The sequence below is a fragment of the Odocoileus virginianus genome, chromosome 12 (genome assembly GCF_023699985.2).
Source record: "Odocoileus virginianus isolate 20LAN1187 ecotype Illinois chromosome 12, Ovbor_1.2, whole genome shotgun sequence".
In the NCBI taxonomy this organism is placed as follows: domain Eukaryota; kingdom Metazoa; phylum Chordata; class Mammalia; order Artiodactyla; family Cervidae; genus Odocoileus; species Odocoileus virginianus.
In genome coordinates this window covers 66,474,257-66,494,203 of record NC_069685.1, presented here as the reverse complement: position 1 = coordinate 66,494,203, position 19,947 = coordinate 66,474,257, and the positions used below count along the sequence as shown (strand labels likewise).

Here is a 19,947-nt window from a genome sequence, read left to right as displayed (position 1 = left end):
CAATAGGATTCTAAGGAAAGTCAACCTGAACGCAATCAATATTTTGAGAACTCTTTAACTGGCAAGGTCTGCCCCAGTCGGGCCCTGATGACCACCAGGAAAGGACTTGTCCACTGGGAGCAAGGCTGGCCGTAGAATGGGCTCCCCCCACTACAGGCCCAGGAGACTGGACAGATGCCCCAGAGAAGAGCCACCAGGAGCCCACTCCACACTCCCGAGAGAGGCAGCAGCAGCCTCCCTTTGGGGTCTCTCTTCTCCCACCTGGTCACTCAGTGTCCGAACACAAGTCTCCAAGCTCCAAGTCTTTGCTCCCACGGTCCCTCGCCTGAAATGGCCCTCCTCCAGGAAGTCCTCCCGACCCACCAAACCTGACATAGCTCACAATGCTCCCTCGGGGAACCAAGCGCTGCCCGAGGGACACACAGATCCAACCGAGGTCTCATCTAGGCCCCCCCAACGGCACCCTCACCCAGGCTGAGCACCCAGCAGGCACTCCCCAGACGCCATGACCACCTATGGCCTGAGAACCAGGGAAGGGCGGAAGAGGCGGCTCACAGGCCCGCCCTCTCATGGCCTCCCTCCCTGGTCCGACACTGGGCCTGCCCTGCGGGGGTACAAGACGGCCCGGGTGCCGTGGGCAGAAGGTCTGTGCCCAGAACACAACCTGCCACCTCTGCGACCTTTTTAAGTGAAAAGCAACAAAGCGAAGGAGTCCAGGCTGAGGGGCCTGCCAGGCAGGCGGGTGGTGCAGGGAGGCCGGGGCTGCGGTGCGTCTGGCTTGAGCCAGGGTGGAAGCCACATGTGTCAGACACATACTCTCCAAACACGGCACAGCGACGCAGAGGCGCCCCGGCCGTGGGCAGCAGGAGCCAGACCGGGGGGCAGCATGCGTCAGCTCGGTCCCTGAAGCGAGCCGGGACAGCGCAAGCAGGAGGGCCGGGGCGGTGCGCTCAGGGCTAGGGGCGGCACGGGCAATGCTGGCGGGGGCAGCGTGGGCGACGTGGGCACGGGCACAGATGGACACACACAGGCAGGCGGATGGCAGCGTGGCAGTGACGATGGATGCTGCGGGGCCTCCCCGAGGGCCGCGCGGCTCACCACCCCCGGGGGCTCCTGCGGCACACGGGCCCACGGGCACCCCGCAGCCCCCGCCCTCCCGACCCCCACACCCCCATCCTGGCCGAGCTGCGCCCCTCGGGAAGGCATCCTCCCAAGAGGCCCTCTGTCCACGGCTCACAGACGCACACCTGCTCCCGTCCAAGTGGGCCAGGCTGTGCCCACACCTGGCTCAGGGCACAGGACTCCCAGAGGGCAGGGCCACCGGCCGCCTGGACGGCCCACCCTGAGGCCCCCGCCTGCACTGGGACTCCGAGGTCACGTGGAGGCAGTCAGGAGACAGCAAGGGGCCTGGCCAGTCCACGCCAGGGCCAGGCCGCTCTGTCAGGCCTATTCCCTGGACCCTGCCAGCCCCCCCACCAGGGAGACACACACTCCCAGCACCATTGGCCTGCAGGCACCTCCCAGTGGGGCCTCCCCGCTGCCCACCTGAGACCCCAGCTGCCCTCGGCCCTGCCCCAACTAGCCCTGCAGCCTCCTGCCCTCAGCCCGCTCCCTCAGAGGGGACAGGACCCGGCCTGGAGCCACCACACAGAGCTTCCTGGAGGGACCCGGATGCACACATGCACACGCACACACACCGCACACCACACGCCAGGGGAGCACAGGGCCTGCTCAGGGCGCTCATCCTGCTGGGTCTAGCCTGTGTCAATGGCCATTTCTGGAAGCACCCCGAAGGGGCCGACAGGCTCTGGAGTGGAAACCCTCATCAGCACCTCCTGAGATGGCGGAGTGAGAGGTGAGGCGGCAGGGCTGCGGACAGAGGCCCTGTGCTGTCTGTCTGTCCCTCCTGGTCCAGCTGGGGCTCTTGGTCAGCCGTGCGTACCTCCCGCTGCCCAGGGACCACTGGGTTCCAGGGATTCTCCCCAGGGCTGCGGGCGGGCGGCAGAAAGCTCCCCGCCCTGGTGTGGGCAGTTCAGACAGCGCCCGGGCCTTGCAGGCTGTGCTAAGTGATTACAGAGGTGGTGAGCAGTCATCAAGGTCCCTACACAGACCCCGCCACCTTCCAGAGCCTCCCCCAGCCTCTCTCCAGGTACGAGCTGACCCCCGCCACCTTCCAGAGCCTCCCCCAGCCTCTCTCCAGGTACGAGCTGACCCCCGCCACCTTCCAGAGCCTCCCCCAGCCTCTCTCCAGGTACGAGCTGACCCCCGCCACCTTCCAGAGCCTCCCCCAGCCTCTCTCCAGGTACGAGCTGACCCCCGCCACCTTCCGGAGCCTCCCCCCAGCCTCTCTCCAGGTACCAGCTGACCCCCGCCACCTTCCAGAGCCTCCCCCCAGCCTCTCTCCAGGTACGAGCTGACCCCCGCCACCTTCCAGAGCCTCCCCCCAGCCTCTCTCCAGGTACGAGCTGACCCCCGCCACCTTCCGGAGCCTCCCCCAGCCTCTCTCCAGGTACCAGCTGACCCCCGCCACCTTCCGGAGCCTCCCCCAGCCTCTCTCCAGGTACGAGCTGACCCCCGCCACCTTCCGGAGCCTCCCCCAGCCTCTCTCCAGGTACCAGCTGACCCCCGCCACCTTCCAGAGCCTCCCCCAGCCTCTCTCCAGGTACCAGCTGACCCCCGCCACCTTCCAGAGCCTCCCCCAGCCTCTCTCCAGGTACGAGCTGACCCCCGCCACCTTCCAGAGCCTACTCCAGCCTCTCTCCAGGTACCAGCTGACCCCCGCCACCTTCCAGAGCCTCCCCCAGCCTCTCTCCAGGTACGAGCTGACCCCCGCCACCTTCCAGAGCCTCCCCCAGCCTCTCTCCAGGTACGAGCTGACCCCCGCCACCTTCCAGAGCCTACTCCAGCCTCTCTCCAGGTACCAGCTGACCCCCGCCACCTTTCGGAGCCTCCCCCAGCCTCTCTCCAGGTACGAGCTGACCCCCCGCCACCTTCCGGAGCCTCCCCCAGCCTCTCCAGGTACGAGCTGACCCCCGCCACCTTCCGGAGCCTCCCCCAGCCTCTCCCCAGGTACGAGCTGACCCCCGCCACCTTCCGGAGCCTCCCCCAGCCTCTCTCCAGGTACGAGCTGGCCAAGCCGCCCTCTGGGGCGGGGGTGGAGGCGGGGGCATCCTCAAGAGCAGCGCGGCCTGAGGTGGGCCTGGCGCTCCGCGGGCCATCCAGCGGGCAGCAGGGTGGCTGCTGGGCTGAGGCGGCCCCTGGGCTGTGTGTGAGGCTCCCTGCATGCTTCCGGAGCCAGGCGCCCAGCACGTGTGCCAGCAGCAGCTGTCTGCACTGCTCTACTCCTAGCTCCACACACACGCGTGTGCCAGGGCGGGGCACCCGAGAGGTGCTCCCAACCCGGGGGCCGGCCTGGCGCACAGTCCGCTAGAGAGCGCCTGGCAGAGAGGACTCTCAGAGCAGGCACTCGTCTCCGGTGTCTTCTCAGCGTCCTCGAGATGAAAGGTGAGGTGAGGGGCGGGGAAGGCCCTGCTCGGGGCACGTCTGCGGGGTCGTAGTGGCAGGACAGGCCGGCCAGCTCCGGGTCTGTGCTCCGCACTCGGGGCAGGGGTAGAGACACACACACACACTCAGACCACCCACACAGATCTGCACACGCACACCCACAGCCCCAGAGGGGCCCGGCCAGCATGTGCTCCCCCCAGGTCACAGACAGCACCCCGAGGACTCGCGTGCGCCCTGGGCCCTCCTGCAGCTCTGCGGGGGCCCTGCTGGCACGCTGCCCTCTGGGAGCCCTGCCCTGGGTCCTGGCGCCAAGTGACGCGGGGGGAGGGGTCTGAGCGGCCCTCCAGGCCCACCGGGCGGGTCCGCGCTGCAGGCCCGAGCTACAAGGCTGGCATGCGGGCCTGTGGTGTTGGTGAGGATGTGGTGACCGGCCACCACCTGCCCGGCCTGCGAGGGGAGCCGGCCGTCAGGACGCGCTGGGACAGCTCGGGCAGCCCGCAGGGCCCCGCGGCCTCTCAGGTCCCTGGCCCCCAGCGGGCACGGCGGGCTCAGGGAGGCCCCCGGGGGCGGGGCAGGGGGCGGCCCTGAGCATGTGGAGGGCGGAGGGTCACGGTGAGTCCATGAGGTGAATGAAGACCGCAACATTGCCCGTGTCATCCCACACCCGGCACCCCCTCACACAACAAAGCGACTCATGGCCCGAAGCCCCCCCCCGGGACCGGTGTGCCGCCTGGGCTGGCGGGAGGGGGACAGGGACTGTACCGTCCGGCGTTGCCTGCTGGTGGGGTTTTTTACATTTGACGTAATCGTGGTCAACCGGAGTGGCTGTGTAAGGTGGGGAAGTCAGACCTGGGCCAGAGGAGGGCAGGGGGGCTCCGGGGCCCGGCAGCGTCCCAGCTGAAGAGCGGGAGTCCTCGTCCGCCAGGCAGGCCTTCTCCCTGCGGGCCGGGGGCGGGCGCGTCAGCGTCCCTCTGCACCGCGGCGGGCCGGCGCCCCTGCGGGCGCCTCCCCTCAGGGACACCCGCTTCCTGGGGTGACGCCGTCCCAGGCTGAAGGGGGGGCCCCAGGGGCCCTACTCGGGCTCCGGCCCTAGCCAGCTGCTGCCCAATCTTTACAGCTGCGCCTGCTGCTGGCTAAAGTCTCACAGCAGGCAGACCCTCTCTGGAGGAGCCCAGCCCACAGCCCCAGCACCTCGTGTGACACCCGGGGCCTGAGGGATCTCATCCTGGTCAGTGTGCGGACACGCTCACATGGGCACAAGGAAACGGCCGCAGAAAGCACGGCGCCCCGAGCTCTGCTCGGGAGAAGCACGAGCTGGCGGGTGGGGAGTGTCTGAGTCAGTCCCAGACCCACCGTGGGGACCGCCGGCCCTGCAGCTCCTGTGGAGCGCATTTCTATAAAGGACGAGAGCCGGGAGCTGACTGTGCCCCTGAGCATGTGCAGACACACAGCATGCTCTGGGGAGCAGCCAGGAACAGACGGGCGGGTTGTCACGTGCAGCCCACGCTCACCCCTGCCAGAACCTTCTATAGCTAGTGGGCACATGTGTATCACTTATATAATTTTCAAGTTAAAAAAAAAAAGACTTATAATCACAAAAAGCCCATTTCTGCTGTGCCTGGGGGGCCCTTTCTGACAGTATCTCTGGGTGCACTGCGTCCCACCTGGTGACGTCCACACGTGTGCCCCCGTCCCAGCAGCTGACAGCACAAAGCCCGGCCAGTCGCGGGCCCAGAGAAGGGGCGAGTGAGCCAAAGCTCTAGGACATGGACGCCGGGCGACCCACGCTCTGGGGAGGTCCAGGGGTGTGACCCTGGCCCACCAGGGGATCATGCAAGGGCCCTAGTGCCCTGAGCTCAGGGGGGCTTAGAGAGGACCCCTGCCTGGGTCTGGGGTAGGAGGCTGCAGTGAGCAGCGTCCACACAGGCAGAGCTGTGCTGTGAGGTGACGGGGAGGTGCAGGGCACTCACGCAGCCTCTGCATCTGGGATTCAACAGAAGGACCCCAGCTGCCACTGGGTGCCTAGGGCCAGGCCTGACTCCTGAGCTCAGAACGGCTCAGCAGAGCGCGCCCCACCCCAGTGCCCACGCCCAGCCGCCAGGAGCACCCCACTCACTTCTCTGAGGCTTTCGGCGCGTTCTTCTCCTCGCCCCTGGCAAAGGGCCCTTCTGCAGCCTCCTTCATGAAGCTCACCAGGACCTCTGCACTGACCCCAGAATCAGGCCTCCCCAGGAGCTTCAGGATGGATGCATGGAGCCGGAAGTACACCTACGACAACGCCGCAGCGTGAGCAGCCCCCTGAGGCCGAGGGTAGCCACCTGTCCCCGCCCCCTGCTGTGGGGGCGGGGGGGCAAGGCCAAGGGTGGCCGCCCGGCCCCGCCCCCTGCCCTGGGATGCCGCCCCCTGCCCTGAGCGGCCGCACCTCCAGGGCCTCCATGGCCAGCTCGGGCGGGTTGTGGTAGTGGATCTTCTTGGGGTAGCGGGCCGCCTCCTCGTGCAGGAGGTGGCCGGCCTGGCGGTAGTGCCGCAGGTACACGGTGGGTGGCTGCTGCTGCTTCTCGGCCACCTTGCCCAGCATGTAGTGGATGAGCCACTCCTCCTCGTCCCCGTCGCCCTCGCAGCGCGCCGCCGCCGTGAAGCAGTGCCGCGCTGTCTCCAGCATGCTGTCCCGCCGCTCCTCCAGCTGCAGCGGGACACACCCCGCCCTCGTCTGACTGCAGGGTCCGCAACAGCCCTGACAGGGCCCCCAGACCACCCCGGGCCCTCATCTAACTCTGGGACGCCCAACAGCCCTCAACAGTCCCGTGGGCGGCCCCCGGGGCTCTACATTAGCGTCTCCTGCAGGCGCTCCTGCCTCAGTTCGGCTTCCTACACTGCGCACTCCTCACGGCTCCGCAGGCCCAGGCCGCCCCCACTCAGCGCGCTGCGGGGAGGCCAGGAAGGCATGGGGCCGAGGGCCCTGGGAGCCTGTGTGCTGCTCTGCAGGGTGCTGGGGGGCCCTCGGCCTAGCGACAGAGGCCTCGCTCGGGCGCAGGCTGACGGTGGCGCCTGGGCCGCGGGTCCCACTGGCTAAGCATCTCCCGTCCTCAGGCCTCCCTGCAGCCCCACGACCACCAGCGGCCTTGACCACAGACAGCCCACAAGCAGGCCCCTTCGTGCCTGCTCTCCCGGGAGACCTCCCTGGACACGGGTGTCCTGCCACACGCGCCTGGGCCCACCATGCAGTTCCTCTGCGTCCCCTCAAGGGGGAGACAGCCCCTTGAGGCAAGGGAGCCCCCACGGCACCCGCACTGCGCCCCGGCAGTGTCGACGACCTTACAAGGACTCAGCAAGCCCCTCGGGAGGAACAGGGAGGCGACAGCGGTTCCGCCGCGGCCCTGAAGCCCATGCTGGCCAGGGCGAGCGGGGAGCAGGCACCCAGCTGGCAGGGCCTCAGCCCCTCCCCGCCGCCCTCACCTGCTGCACCAGCTCGGCGGGCAGCTCAGGCCTCCACTGCTTCAGCTGGCGCGAGGCGAAGGAGTGCAGGGCGTAGGACATGGTGCCGAACTCGATCCACAGGGACAGGTTGGAGCTGTCGATCTCGAGCGCCCGCCGGAAGCAGCTGAGCACGGGCGTGGCGTGCTTCCAGATGGGCCCGTCGCTCTTCAGCTCGTTGGAGTTCAGCTTGTCTTGGATGCGGCTGGCCCGGGCCAGGGCCATGCCCGCCCAGGAGTCAAACCTGCAGCCACGACGCAGCACCGCTCAGCACGCTGCTGCCACGGGCACCCCTGAGCTGGACGCCTGCCCCGCAGACCCACCCAGAGGAGCGCGCAGAGCACGGGCCCCTCACCAGCGCCCAGGCACGACCCTGACAGGACGGCCCTGGCACGGCCAGGCCTGCCACCCTGCTGCCCTCCACTTCCCTGCCTGGAGGGCGGCCCCACAGGGCAGCTCCGAGGGGCACACAGGGGCTGTCCTGCCGGTGTAACCTCGTGCCCTGTAGCCTCCTTGAGCCTCAGCTCAGGGCAGCCCAGACCCCGAGACTCCCGCCACCCAGCTTCCACCAGCTGGCCCTGGGACCCAGGGCAGGCCCCAGCACCAGATGACAACAAGGGGACCCCGTGATGCCCGAGACCCAGCATCCTGAGACCACCCCAGAGGGGCTGCGGGGGAGAACGCAGGGGCCTCTCTGAGATCCAAGGCCACACGTGGGCCCTCAGAGTCCAGCATTCTCAGCACAGAGAAGCAGTGTACACACGGACGCACTGCCCTCCGCTGGCTGACAGTCTCCACCCATCCAAGCGGAGCCGTAAAGCTGGCCCCTGGAGTCCCCAGGCCTGCCACGTCGGGGAGCCTGCTGGCTAACAAAGCTTCCTGGCTCTTTCCCGGGCCCTTCTGCCCCCTGGGTTCGGGGATGAGGGAAGGGGAGGCCTGAGCAGACAGTGAGCAGCCTTTCTCCCCGGGGCGGGGCTGGGGGGAGCATGGTGGGAACAGCTGGGGGGCCTTCCGCCTGGGCGGCTGCTTCCACACCCTGCCACAGTAGCGCCCACGGGCCTGCACGTGGCCAGAGCAGAATCCGCCGCCCTGGTCACCAACACAAGTGTGTGGGACGGACACGGGGTCACAGGGCCTCCGAGGGCTCCTCCAGGCGGCTTCTTCCTCAGCTGTGAGAGGTGTGTGCTGGCTTCTCCCCTCAGACCCCAGTCCCCCACTCCCCGGCCCAGAGGTCTGACGAGGCGGGCCTCCCCATCCCCAAGAACGCCCAGGAAGGCTGCCCACGAGTGCCCCTCAGACCCTTCAAACATAGGTCACCCGCAGAGGGGTCACGTCTTGACCCTGGCCCTCCGAGGTGTGGCTGGCTCTCCGCCAGCTAAGTCCAGCGAGCCGGACCTCATGACTGAGCTGGCCCTTCGGGTGGGGCAGGCCAGTCTGCGTCTTGGGCAGAGGCCAGCAGGGCCCGCTCACTGGGAAGAAAGCCTGGGCCTCAGGTACAACCAGCTAGCAGGTCAGCACTACCACAGCAGCCCCGCCCCAAAGAAGAAAACAGCCACAGTGAGATGTGGCCTTGGAGGAAGCAGGCGTCCAGCTGACTCCCCAGGGCTGGGGGCCAGGACCAGGAGCAGAGGCTGCACCCCAGCAGGCTGGGGCCAGGCAGTGCCTCCCTACCGCGGGCCGGGAGCAGAAGGCCGCCTGGGACGGGGAAAGAGGCCTCCGCGCCCTCGCCTTCCTCCTTCCTGGGCTCTGCGCAGTGGCAGGGGCATCCCGCCCCACCCACGAAGTGGCGGCCCCGCCCTCCCGCAGCCAGGGCTCACCTGTCGGGGCAGACGCAGATGTCGTGCATGTAGAACTTGACGGCCTTGGACTGCTCCTTGTTCTTGAAGTGGTAATCGGCCAGGAGGTAGTAGAGCTCGTTGACCACTGGAGGGGAGGGGTCGGCCCCTTCAGGGAGGCAGGGCACCTGGCAGGCGAGAGGGCAAGCGTGAGGGGCTGAGGCGCGCAGGCAGTGGGGTGCGGGAGACGGGCCCCGGCCGGCAGCCAGCCCCGACCTCGACAGAGGTGCCCTCGATGTAGGCGGACACTCTGTCCAGGCTCAGGGCGGGCCGCGCAGCACGGGGCACGATGGTGGCGATCCTCCTCAGGAGGTTGGCCAGGTCGGCGGACACGGTGCTGGTCTTGTAGCTGTCAAACTCGGGAAGGGTCTTGGGCTTGAAGTAGTCGAACATGAAGAGGGCATCCTCCCACAGCAGGTCCACCTGCAAGCAGAGACAGGCGGATGGAGCGCAGTCCAGGGCGTGCGCGGTGAGCTCTCCAGGCAAACACTCGGCGTCCCCTGGCAACAAGGCCACCACACACAGGAGACCAAGAAACTGTACCTGCGCACTCGGAGCACCCGCTCGCGGACGGCAGTCCCCAGGGCCACACGTGTGGCGGGGAGAAACGTGGACCAACACAGGCCTAGTCTCCACGAAGACAAACGCTGGGGCTGAGGGCTCACTGTGTGCATCCACATGGCCACGCTGGAGGGCCAGTGACCTGGCTGCCAGATACTAAGCAAGGCTCGCTCTGGGCCGGGGCAGTCTGCACACCACAGGGGTCACAGCGGGACTCTGCCCACGGGGGAACACTTTGGGGGTGGGCTCCCTCAGATCAAAGATTAACTGACTGTATTCAGGAGCCATGAGCTAACACCCACTGCAGTCTGAAAACCCAACACCAAACAAATGGAAACTCTAAGGACTCATGTGTATCAGCCCGACCACGGGGATCTACTGAAGAACGGCCGAGCTGCTGCGTTTTCGGGTAATGAGCTCAGTCATACAGCTACTCCTGCAAGAACACCCGCTCCTTTGACGGGCCTCGTGCGCCTGAGGCAGCAGCCCCCGCCCGCCCGGGCCCTCACCTGCTGGGCCGAGTGCTCCTCCAGGTAGCGGGCCTTGCTCTTCTTGCTGGGGTGGCTGTACAGGCAGTAGAAGCACTGCTCCAGCGCGGTCTCCAGCTCCTCCTTGTACGGGTGCGTGTCCGCCGAGGGGGACGCAGCCAGCTCCTTCTGCAGCACGCGCACCTGAGGCAGGCAGGTGTGCAGAGGCGCTGGGGGAGGGCCCACCAGCCCTGGAGCCACCCGGGCCCCGCTCCACAGGGCCCAAGGAAGGCCTGCCTAGTCTCCCCGCTGCCGGCATACAGGCAGCTTCCAGCTACACTCGTTCATTTCGCCGTTTACCTGCCCCCCAGGTATCTGCAGGAGCACCAGCTCAAGCTGGGCACAGGGAGGCACCGTCCCTGCCCTGGGAACCCTCAGACGCCCACAGAGGGGCGTGAATTAAAGAGTTGGTCACGACGGCAGACGATGAGTCCCGTCAGGGCCGCGGGGACCTGTGGCAGACTCCAGCGAGGCCCTCAGAGGAGGGGATCAACACAGCCAACGGCTGAATCTACGGAGGTAGAGCCACGGCCATCGTTATGCCCTGCTGTTAGCAAACGTATGCCCTTTTCAAGTATCCGTGGCAATTTTCACCAAGACTAGAAATAAAAGGCAAGTCTCCACAAATGCCAGAGACTAAGCATAGTACAGACCACGTCCTCAAAATGTAACTCAATGAAGTTAGAAATGGGTTATATGAAAACAGCAAATGTCAAAACTTATGGCATGCAGCTAAAAATGTACTTGGGGAAAACCTACAATCTTTACCACAGGTATTAGAAAGTGATCACCAATGTAAGCGTTCACTTTAGTAAGTTAGAAAAAACACAGCAATCCTGCACACAGTAAAAAATGATAAATATTAAAAGTACTACTCAATGACCTAGACAGCAAAAAGAAAACCGATCAGTTAACCAACAGCTGGTTGGGTGAAGAAAGTAATTTCAACCAACCGCATGTAAGACTTCTCAACAAAGGAAAGGGAAGCGTAGATAGAGGATGTTGGCGATGACAAAGGGGCAGGGCTAGGGGCACTGCAGAGGCTGTAAAATCTGAAGCAGACACCTCAGCAATTTCATGCTTGCATGAACCCTATTCCGAAAAACAGAACCAAGTTTAGAAGACAGTCCAAGTGAGTCTATAATCGCTAATGAAATAGAGCCAACAAGTTTAAGGCTTACTCTGAGAGAGAGAGAGAGAGAGACAGAGCGAGAGAGAGGCGGAGAGCCACGCAGGGCGCGCAGGCACGCTCCAGACCAGGGCTGACGGCAGGCGGGGGCGGCACTTACGTAGAACCGCAGCAAGGCCCCGTCGGAGTTACAGCACCAGGCCCGCCGGCCCAGGTACTCGTGGGCTGTGTTGAGCAGCATGAGGGACGAGGGGAGCATGGGCGGTTCAGCCGACGCTGGGGAGAGATGGGGTGACAGGACGTCAGCGTGCACGCGGCGGGAGCAGCGGGCCCCTGCCCCGTCTTTACCAAGGGGCCCCACGATGGCCCCCCCCCCCCACTTGCCGCACTTTCCTTTCTCATCTTTTTCCCTTTTAAATCAGGGATGACGCATCTGGCTTCACTTAGGCAGAAGGTGCTTATCAGAAAGCTGACACGAGAGACCATGCAGCAGGTCCCCCACCCCCACCCTATAACCGGGGCTGACGCCTAGTGAGCATTCCAGCAAGCATCTCTCCAAGCATGTGTAAGACACTGTGAAAGATACAGATAAGTCATTTACAACGGCGGAGCCCATACTGTACACACTACTGCTTAACTTCAAAATCCTCACATGTAGATCTATTTAACTATTACAGAAGGGAAAAGAACGACCAAATCTCGGTTAAATGTTTGTGTGCCACTGGCACTGTCAGTAGCTCCTCTAGAACACCTCGGTGTCTTTCAGACTCTGAGCCATAACCCATCGGTCTCAGGACAGAAAGTACTAGAGCGAGCCCCACCCAGCGGGACCAGGGCTGCTTCAGGACACCTGTGTCATACTTTTTATTATTGGTCAGTCCCAGCCAAAATTGGCTTGAAAAGCACTGCTTAAAAAAGTCAGAACAGGAGTAAGTGCAAGCCCTTCTGGTTGCTCGTGCCCTTTACCTCCGTTTCCACTTGCAGCAGCATTGAGCGCGGCCACCCCAGGTCGGTGACGGCTTTTCCTGGCTCCCAGTCTGCTGGCTCGTGCACGCTGCTCCCGGCGCTGCCCGGGATAATGCGGATGTCCCGCTCTGCGCCTGTCGGTCGGCCTGGCCGCTGACTGCATCCCAACTCACGTTCCCTCCCGGTGAGCTCCTTTCTTGCCTCCCGCTGGTTTACTGACCCTGTCCCCCAGCCATGCTCCTGAGACGCCCTCAAGGAGCTGGAGTCCACTGTGATTACAAACGACCCGGCCGTGTGCCTCGGCCCACACGTGCCTGCCTTGAGAACCACGTTGGCACTGAACCGTGCCAGGGAAAAATCTGAAACGAGCCTTGGTTTAACTGCTTCTTCAGTGGAGAAACCTAACACGCCTTTGTCCTCGAAAGACACCCTCCGCCAGGATGTACCTGGATATAGACTGCTATGTAACAGCCTTTCCGGGGACATACCATGTGCTTTCCATCTGCAGACTCGGTGTTAAAGCAACAACTCACAGACCTCTTCTTGTACTTGACGCTGGGTTCCCTGCGGCCGTCGGGGGCTCCCTCATCCCCACACTGGACCAACTCTGTCCTCCACCTTCTCCGGAGCCGTGAGCTCTTCACCACCCCCCGTGGGTCTGGTCGTATGCTCCTGGCTGTTCTGGTTTACACAAGCAGCCAGCCCACTGGGATCCCTGTCTCCCCACCCACCCATTCAAGGTTTGTGGCATTGGACTGTCTTCCTTTCCTTGTTTGCTTTTTGGCAGTTAAAAAAAAAATACTATATTGTGTTTGCATAACTAAGAGGAGACTCAATCCAGGAAATTTTTGTATCACTTTTATAAGAAAAATAACCCATGTTTATAGGTATAAATCTTAATTTTTTTTTCACCACTAAAACTTTTTTTGAAAACACAGACGCTCTATTTGTCAAGAGTTCTAAAGATATCTGTCCTAAAAACTTATTCAAAAAAGTCAGAAGCAAAAAGGCGCGCACAAGGTGCTGACTCCAGAATGACCCAGGAGACAGCAGCGCCGCCCTGGGGGCTGGACCAAGCAGGGCCCTCTGGGCCCGCGCCCACAAGGCACACGGCCGCCGCCTGCAGGGGGCAGGCTCCTTCCTCGGCCCGGCTCCTCCCCAAGGCTGCCCACACGCCCGGCTCTCTGGGGGCCCTGCCCAGCCACCCCACGGCGGCGTGCCCGCCCTGCCCGGCCGTCCCTCGGGCCTCAGGCGTGGCTCTGTGGGTGCTGCTGGTCCTGCTCCCCCCCCACCATGAGCCATCAGGGCCAGAAGCTGTCACTCACAGAGGCCTGACAAGCAGAGAGCCACTGGCAGACGGCTGCGGAGCACAGCCCGCCGAGCAGGAGCGCGCGCAGGCTCCGTGGTCACCGCAATGTGGCTGACTGCGCTGCTGGCGCACTTGGCTGATCCATCAAGGGACTAGCGAAAACCCCCAATAAATGCAATTTTAAGTTTCCTGAATAAACACACAAATATGTGTATGGTAATCATAGCTATATAAAAAGCATGTATACCTTGCAAAGTGAAATCGCTCAGTCATGTCCGACTCTGTGCGACCCTGTGAACTGTAGCCTACCAGGCTCCTCCATCCGTGGGATTTTCCAGGCAAGAATACTAGAGTGGGTTGCCATTTCCTTCTCCAGGGGATCGTCCCGACCCAGGGATTGAACCCGGGTCTCCCGCATTGGGGGCAGATGCTTTAACCTCTGAGCCACCAGGGAAGATGTGTATACCTTAGTCAAGTTTATACTGAAAACGCAAGCAAGCCACAGGGTGCAGCCCGTCTGGCGGAGGCACAGACACTCCGGCCTAAACGTCACTGAGCTGCTGTTCCGCTGTGATCTCTCCCACCGCACACGGGCCCACCAGGCGTCCACTGCCCCGGCTCCAGCGCTGCCCTGCGAAGGCCCTGCTCACCCCATGGGCCCGGCCCAGCCCGACCTGCGCGGCAGCCGTGACTCTGCTGCCCCGGCTGCCCTCCGGCGACCCTGAGACTTGCCACTGTCCCCAGAGTGGCTGAGGCCACCTGACTGGCCTGAGGTCACACAGCCACGCAGTGTGCTTGCCCCGTGCTGCCCAAGTCCTGGCCGCCTAGGCCCCCAGCCAGGACAGGCCGGTGGCTTGAGGCCCCGGGGCCCCACTCCGCACGGTGCTCGCCCCCTGCACTTGACGTGAAACACGGTGGTCTGCAGCCCCACCCCTGCCACACGGTGCATGTAGAAGGTGCCTCTGCCTCCATCCAGGACACTTCCATCGCCCGAGCCCACGCACGCTGGTGGCTTGACACAGACAGACAAGAGGCCGGCCCCTGCGGCCCCATACCTTCATCCGCTGGGCTCTGGAGCTGCTGCTGGTGGCACAGGGAGCGGAAGGCGTCCTCCTCCTGCCGGATGACCCGGTACAGGATGACCCAGGGCAGCACTGAAGTCACGTGGGGCTCCTTGGGCTCCTCCTGCATGGCCATGCTGCAGTCGATGACCTGGGGGACGGGGTGTCACGGCAGGCAGCTCTCCAAGCTGCAGGTGCTGGCCAGGGTGGGGCGGGAGGGGCGGGAAGCAGCCGGGCTACCTGGATGAGGTTGTTGGTGAGCCGGGTGAGGCCACCGGCGGAGGACAAGTCCTGCAGGATGCTGCCGTCCGCCGACAGAGCCTGCTCCATGCCCTGCAGTAGCTGGGTCACTGTGGCCACCCACTCCTCCTTGGCGGCAGTCTCGGTGGCATTGACCATCTGCTGGACCGCCTCATTCAGAGCCACATCGGAGCACTCGAAGCACTGCCGGTGGTCCTCCAGCCGGAGCAAGGAGTCCTGTGTGGGAGGAGAGGGTGGGGAGACATGGCGGCCACGCCCACCACGCAGGCCCTGGGGCCTGGGGCAGGGATGGCAGAGCTGCCCTGTGTTTCTTTAGAAAAAACCAGCATCGAGCAGGAGCTGCTGAGGTGTGCTGAGCCCATGGGCAGAGGTGGAGGCCGCAGCTGGAGCTGAGCCCTCTCAACGAGAATACACAGGGGCGCGGCTGCGAGATGGTCAAGGAAAAGACTAGGGCCCCCGGCATCACCCTCACGTGACAGCACTCCCAGTGCTGAGGCCAGAAAGAGCCAGAAAGCACAAGACTAGCTGCCAGTGACCGAGGACAGCAGGTCACCCCTGACTAGGACAACAGACCATCCACCCAAAACAGAGGCTGTCAGAGATAATGGGAATGCAGTGAAGTGGCTACATTTGAAGCTAACATGCAAAGCTCACCAGGGTGCCTATAAACCAGAAACACACAGTCAGAAGATACAACGACCGGCAGTAACATCCTGCTAAAACAGCAACCCAAAATATCAGGACTAGAATCCACACGACCGTGAGGAAACTGCACCCTTAAGATGAAGAACGCGGCAGGGAGATCATCACAGGGCGACCGAGATGCCTGCATGTCCCAGAGGGGGTTCCAAGTCAGGCCTCCACCCTACAAATGCTCGGTGAAGCGTGCTACAAGCAAGCATGAACCCAACACCTAACGTGGCTGGAAGCAGCTCAGTGCACGGACCTCTGTCTGTCCACTGACACATCACCTGCCAGCCTCCCGTGTGGAGAGCAGGCTCTGTCAGAGGGGCCCCCACCTGCCTGGTGCCAGGCACACTGCAGGAGCTCCATCCTGAGTCTGCAGCCACGGGACGAAGGCTGTTCCAGCCTTGGAAAGGCTTTCTAAGGATAACAAACAAATTTACCACCATCTGAAAACATTAAGAGGTTTGATGTGGTAAAAATTCAAAACTTCTTTATGTCAAAGAAAACACAAGCTGCAATTTAAAATCAGACAAAAAACTGACAAGAGTATGTGAGGAGAAAAAGGTTGCAACCTTTAATATATAAAAAGCATTCCAAATCAATAAGAAAACACATTCTGCCAACAGGAAACTGAGCAAAGATCAGGTCGCTCCTGCACACGCAGCAGCAGCCCCCCACCCCCCCCCCCGGCAGCCGGTCGGCCTTGTCTCAGGCCCAGCACAGCGTGGTGCCTCCTCAGCAGGTACCCGCCCCTCCAGGGCTGTGGGCGGGGGGCTGTCCTCTTACCCAGAAGCTCCAGACCACAGAGCAAGACTGCCTGAGCCACTGGGCTGGCCTCTCCCTGGACACATTCAGCTGTCCCCTACCCCCAGCGTGGGCACTGAGGTTATCACGGCTCCTCCCCGGTCCTCACGTAGGGCTGCCTGACCTCCTCTCCCCTCCTCCTCACCCCCTGCCTCCCCCTCCAGGTCCACTTGCTCCCAGCCACACCTCTTACCTGTTTTCCAGTTCAAGAAGACTGAGAGAAGCCGGGGCTCCCTTCCCAAACCCAAGTGTAGGTCCCCAGAGAGGTAACGAGTTTGAGGGACGGGCTGCCAGCCCGGCCCACACCGCCCAGCATGCCCCGGGCATCGTCCTCCATGCCCACATGCTGAGCAGGACGCCCGCATGCACGAGCTCGTGCGGCCCCACGGCAGGCCTCTGGGGCAAGGGTGAGCATCCCTGCCCTGGGATGAGATGCGGGAATGCCCAGCCCAACAGACGCCATGCCCAGCTGGTCCCCAGGTGCCAGGGCTGGGGGTGGGCTCAGCTGCAGAAGACAGGGTCGTGAAGAGGGCCGAGAGGGCACACAGGCCCCACCCGCCACAGCTGCTCCTTTCCTTCAACAGCGCGAGCCTCCAGGGCTGTTTACCTTGCTGCGCTTTTGTGGCTGCTGCTGTCGCACAGACACTTTATCTGGTTTTATACACCTGGGGTACAGGGGACACCTGGAGCGACAGGCAGGCGTGGCCTCGGAGCACGGAGCGAAGCAGGGCCAGGGCTAACAGGGCGCTGCCAGGGGAGCGCCCTGGCCACGGCAACAGCCTCCCCCAGCAGCACAGGAGAGGGGTCCACACGCGCACCACAGACGGTCCGCACCGGGGTCACACTGATCCTATCCTGTGCAGCCAAGACGGACAAGCCCCACACAGTCAGCAACAGCAAGACCGGGAGGGGACTGTGGCGCAGACCAACTCCTTACTGCCACATTCAGACTTAAACTGAAGAAAGTGGGGAAACCACCAGACCATTCAGGTGTGACCTAAATCAGATCCCTTATGACTATACAGTGGAAGTGAGCAACAGATTTAAGGGACCAGACCTGATTGACAGACTGCCTGATGAACTATGGACGGAGGTTCGTGACACTGTACAGGAGACAGGGATCAAGACCATCCCTATGGAAAAGAAATGCAAATAGGCAAAATGGCTGTCTGAGGAGGCCTTACAAATAGCTGTGAAAAGAAGAGAAGTGAAAAGCAAAGGAGAAAAGGAAAGATATTCCCATCTGAATGCAGAGTTCCAAAGAATAGCCAGGAGAGATAAAAAAGGTTTCCTCAGTGATCAGTGCAAAGAAATAGAGGAAAACAACAGAATGGGAAAGACTAGAGATCTCTTCAAGAAAATCAGAGACACCAAGGGAACATTTCATGCAAAGATGCGTTCAATAAAGGACAGAAATGGTACGGACCTAACAGAAGCAGAAGATATTAAGAAAAGGTGGCAAGAATACCAGTTAATTTTAAAACCAGTAAAAGAAGAAGTCCAAGCAATAAACTAGAAAAATGCATTTAGAAAAAAAGGAAATACAAAGCAAAAAAAGGCAGACGGACCCTCAGGTGAATGGATGGCTGAGCCCGACCAGCCATGCAAGGTTCAGAGCCAAAGGCGGGGGGGTGTCCCTTAACCCCAGCAGCACCCCTCCCCCGACCTTCTGACCACTGTGGCCCAGAGCCAAGGGGAGGGCTTGGCTCCGCTTCCCTCCAGGGAAACAGAGGGCAAGGGCGAGGCGGGGGCACGCACCTGCAGCAGCAGCAGCTGGGCCGGCCTCTCGGGCACGGACGTCATGAACTCCAGGTGCTTGGCACGGTCAAATCCGCTGGGACACAAGGTGGGGCGCAGCAGGCGCACGACAGCGCGGTGGTCGCCGGCCTCGTACAGCCGCTGCGTCTCCTCCAGAGACTGGCACCGCTCCAGCGACCGCAGGTTCTTGTCAATCTGGAAAAGGCCCAGGATCACTGGCTCACCACCAAGCTGTCGCGGGCCCCCGAGGTGGCCAAGGTTCTGCCCTTACCAGACCCAGACGAGAGGCATTCACAGCAAGCAACTACTTTACAGACAGCGTTTCTGTGAGGGTCAAAGCATTCCAATCTTTGAACAACAAATACACCAAAAAACACAACTACCTCAGAAGCACAGGCTCCAGACAGAGTATGCCAAAACAGTTAGCCAGCCTCCAGGTCATGCTTCAGCAACCCAGACCCCTGGGCCGGGGTGTGAGGCTGCGGAGGCCATGCGGGCCCAGGCCAGAGGCCGTCACCCACCACCACCCCCGGCGCCTCTGCCCCAGGGGGCCTGCGGGCACAGGCAGCAGGCCGCTACACCGGGCCAGGCCCTTACAAATGCAGGGCCTGCCGGCCCCCAGCACAGGTGGCCGTGTCACAGACATGGAGCTGCGGGCGGGGCCGGGGCTGCACAGAGGGCGGGGTGAGAACCTTGGCCCGCTGACCGCCCCAGGGCCAGAGCCGTGCTGGTCTGCTTCTGGGGCGTTCCCCTCATCCTGCTGGAGCTGCCCCCACACAAGAGCCTGGCAGCCAAGCAAGAACCCTCCCCACCCCCAGCAGACAGCCCCGTTTCCAGCCCCCGGCCCCCAGCCCCCAGTGGGTGCTCCATCAGGGCTGAGCCTTCAAGTGCACAGCACCCTGAGCACCAGGGCTGCCTCCACTGGGCCCCCTCCCGCCCTGCTCAGCCCCCGGCCCATCTCCCAGCCCACATGGACAGGTCAGGCCTCTGACGGGAAAGCACCGCTGAGGACGCTCTGCTCACCTCCTCCAGAGAGACCACCGAGTCGTTGTGCAGGTTGGGCAGGCGGACGACCACGCCTCCCTGCTCAGCGCCCGAGGCAGCCGCGCCCTGCAGCAGCTCTGTGCAGATGGCGTAGTTCTCCAGGGCCTGTTCCATGTCTCCCTGGGCAGAGGAGCGGCACTCACTGCGCTCCCCAGGGCCTGCCTCCCGAGCCCCCCACGCGGGGGGCACCGCAAGGTGGGTGTGGCCAATTCCCACCACACCGCCACACAGTGGCTGGCCAGCGTGGGGCTCAGCACGTGTCTGCTGAATGGACGAATGGACGAGTGACTCACGCCACAGCTCTCGGGGGACCACTGTGACCCCCGTGGCGGGGGAGCACAGCCCAGGATCCGGCCCGAGCTCAGGCGAAGGTGGCGGAGGTGGGACTCGGCCGGGCCTGCCCCACTCCAGAACCGACTGAAGGGTGCCATGGTGTTCAAGGGGCTGGGGCCAGCCAGCCCACCCCAGTCCTCTAGACGACTTTCTCAGGAAATGCAAGCAAAAGGCCAAGGCTGCGAGGCAACCTCCCTGGGTCTGTGGGGCCCATGAGACCCTCCCGGCGCTGTGGCTAGGTGGATGGTGGGCACACTGGTTCCAGGACCCTGAAGGTTGCCCCTCATACCCCGCTTCCTCATGCCGAGCCCAGCGCCCAGGTGCCATCACGCATGCACACACACACGCTCCATCACGTGACCAGCCCCTCCCCCTCCTTGCTGGGTGCCTGGGCTTCCTCCCCAAGCAGCCGCCCCCAGACCAACCTGCAGCGCCAGGAATCGAGCCTTCAACCAGTACACGCGGACCACAAACTCCAGCCACCCATCCTCAAACAGGTCCCGCTGGGATGAGGCAAACGACAGCTGCAGGAGGTCCCCCAGGAAGTGGGCCCCTGGGAAGTCGGGTCCGAACCTGCCATTCACCACGCCTGCGGGGCAGTTCCGAGGAGACACTGAAAACCGTCAGGCCGGAAGGAGTCAACCTCGTGAGTGGGGCCCAGATGCTCTCCTGCTCCCCGAGGCCCTGAGCCCTC

At 63.2% G+C, this 19,947-nt stretch overlaps 1 protein-coding gene across 5 annotated transcripts in view; it reads right to left on the bottom strand.

Moving 5' to 3' along the window:
- The window catches only part of CABIN1 (calcineurin binding protein 1), a 71,761-nt gene that overhangs the window by 33,199 nt on the left and 18,615 nt on the right, over positions 1-19,947 (bottom strand). For 3 of the 5 annotated variants that reach the window (XM_070475664.1, XM_070475665.1, XM_070475666.1), the window contains exons 14-26: positions 19,679-19,866; positions 18,900-19,040; positions 17,877-18,071; positions 14,607-14,843; positions 14,361-14,517; positions 11,191-11,306; positions 9,884-10,045; positions 9,030-9,236; positions 8,796-8,941; positions 6,961-7,222; positions 5,927-6,187; positions 5,621-5,772; positions 4,267-4,442 (exon numbers count right to left, since the gene is read on the bottom strand). In XM_070475664.1, coding sequence (XP_070331765.1) covers positions 4,267-4,442; positions 5,621-5,772; positions 5,927-6,187; positions 6,961-7,222; positions 8,796-8,941; positions 9,030-9,236; positions 9,884-10,045; positions 11,191-11,306; positions 14,361-14,517; positions 14,607-14,843; positions 17,877-18,071; positions 18,900-19,040; positions 19,679-19,866 — 2,400 coding nt within the window. The remainder of the gene's footprint in view (positions 1-4,266; positions 4,443-5,620; positions 5,773-5,926; positions 6,188-6,960; positions 7,223-8,795; positions 8,942-9,029; positions 9,237-9,883; positions 10,046-11,190; positions 11,307-14,360; positions 14,518-14,606; positions 14,844-17,876; positions 18,072-18,899; positions 19,041-19,678; positions 19,867-19,947) is intronic. The other 2 variants (XM_070475668.1, XM_070475667.1) reach the window with 2 other exon arrangements.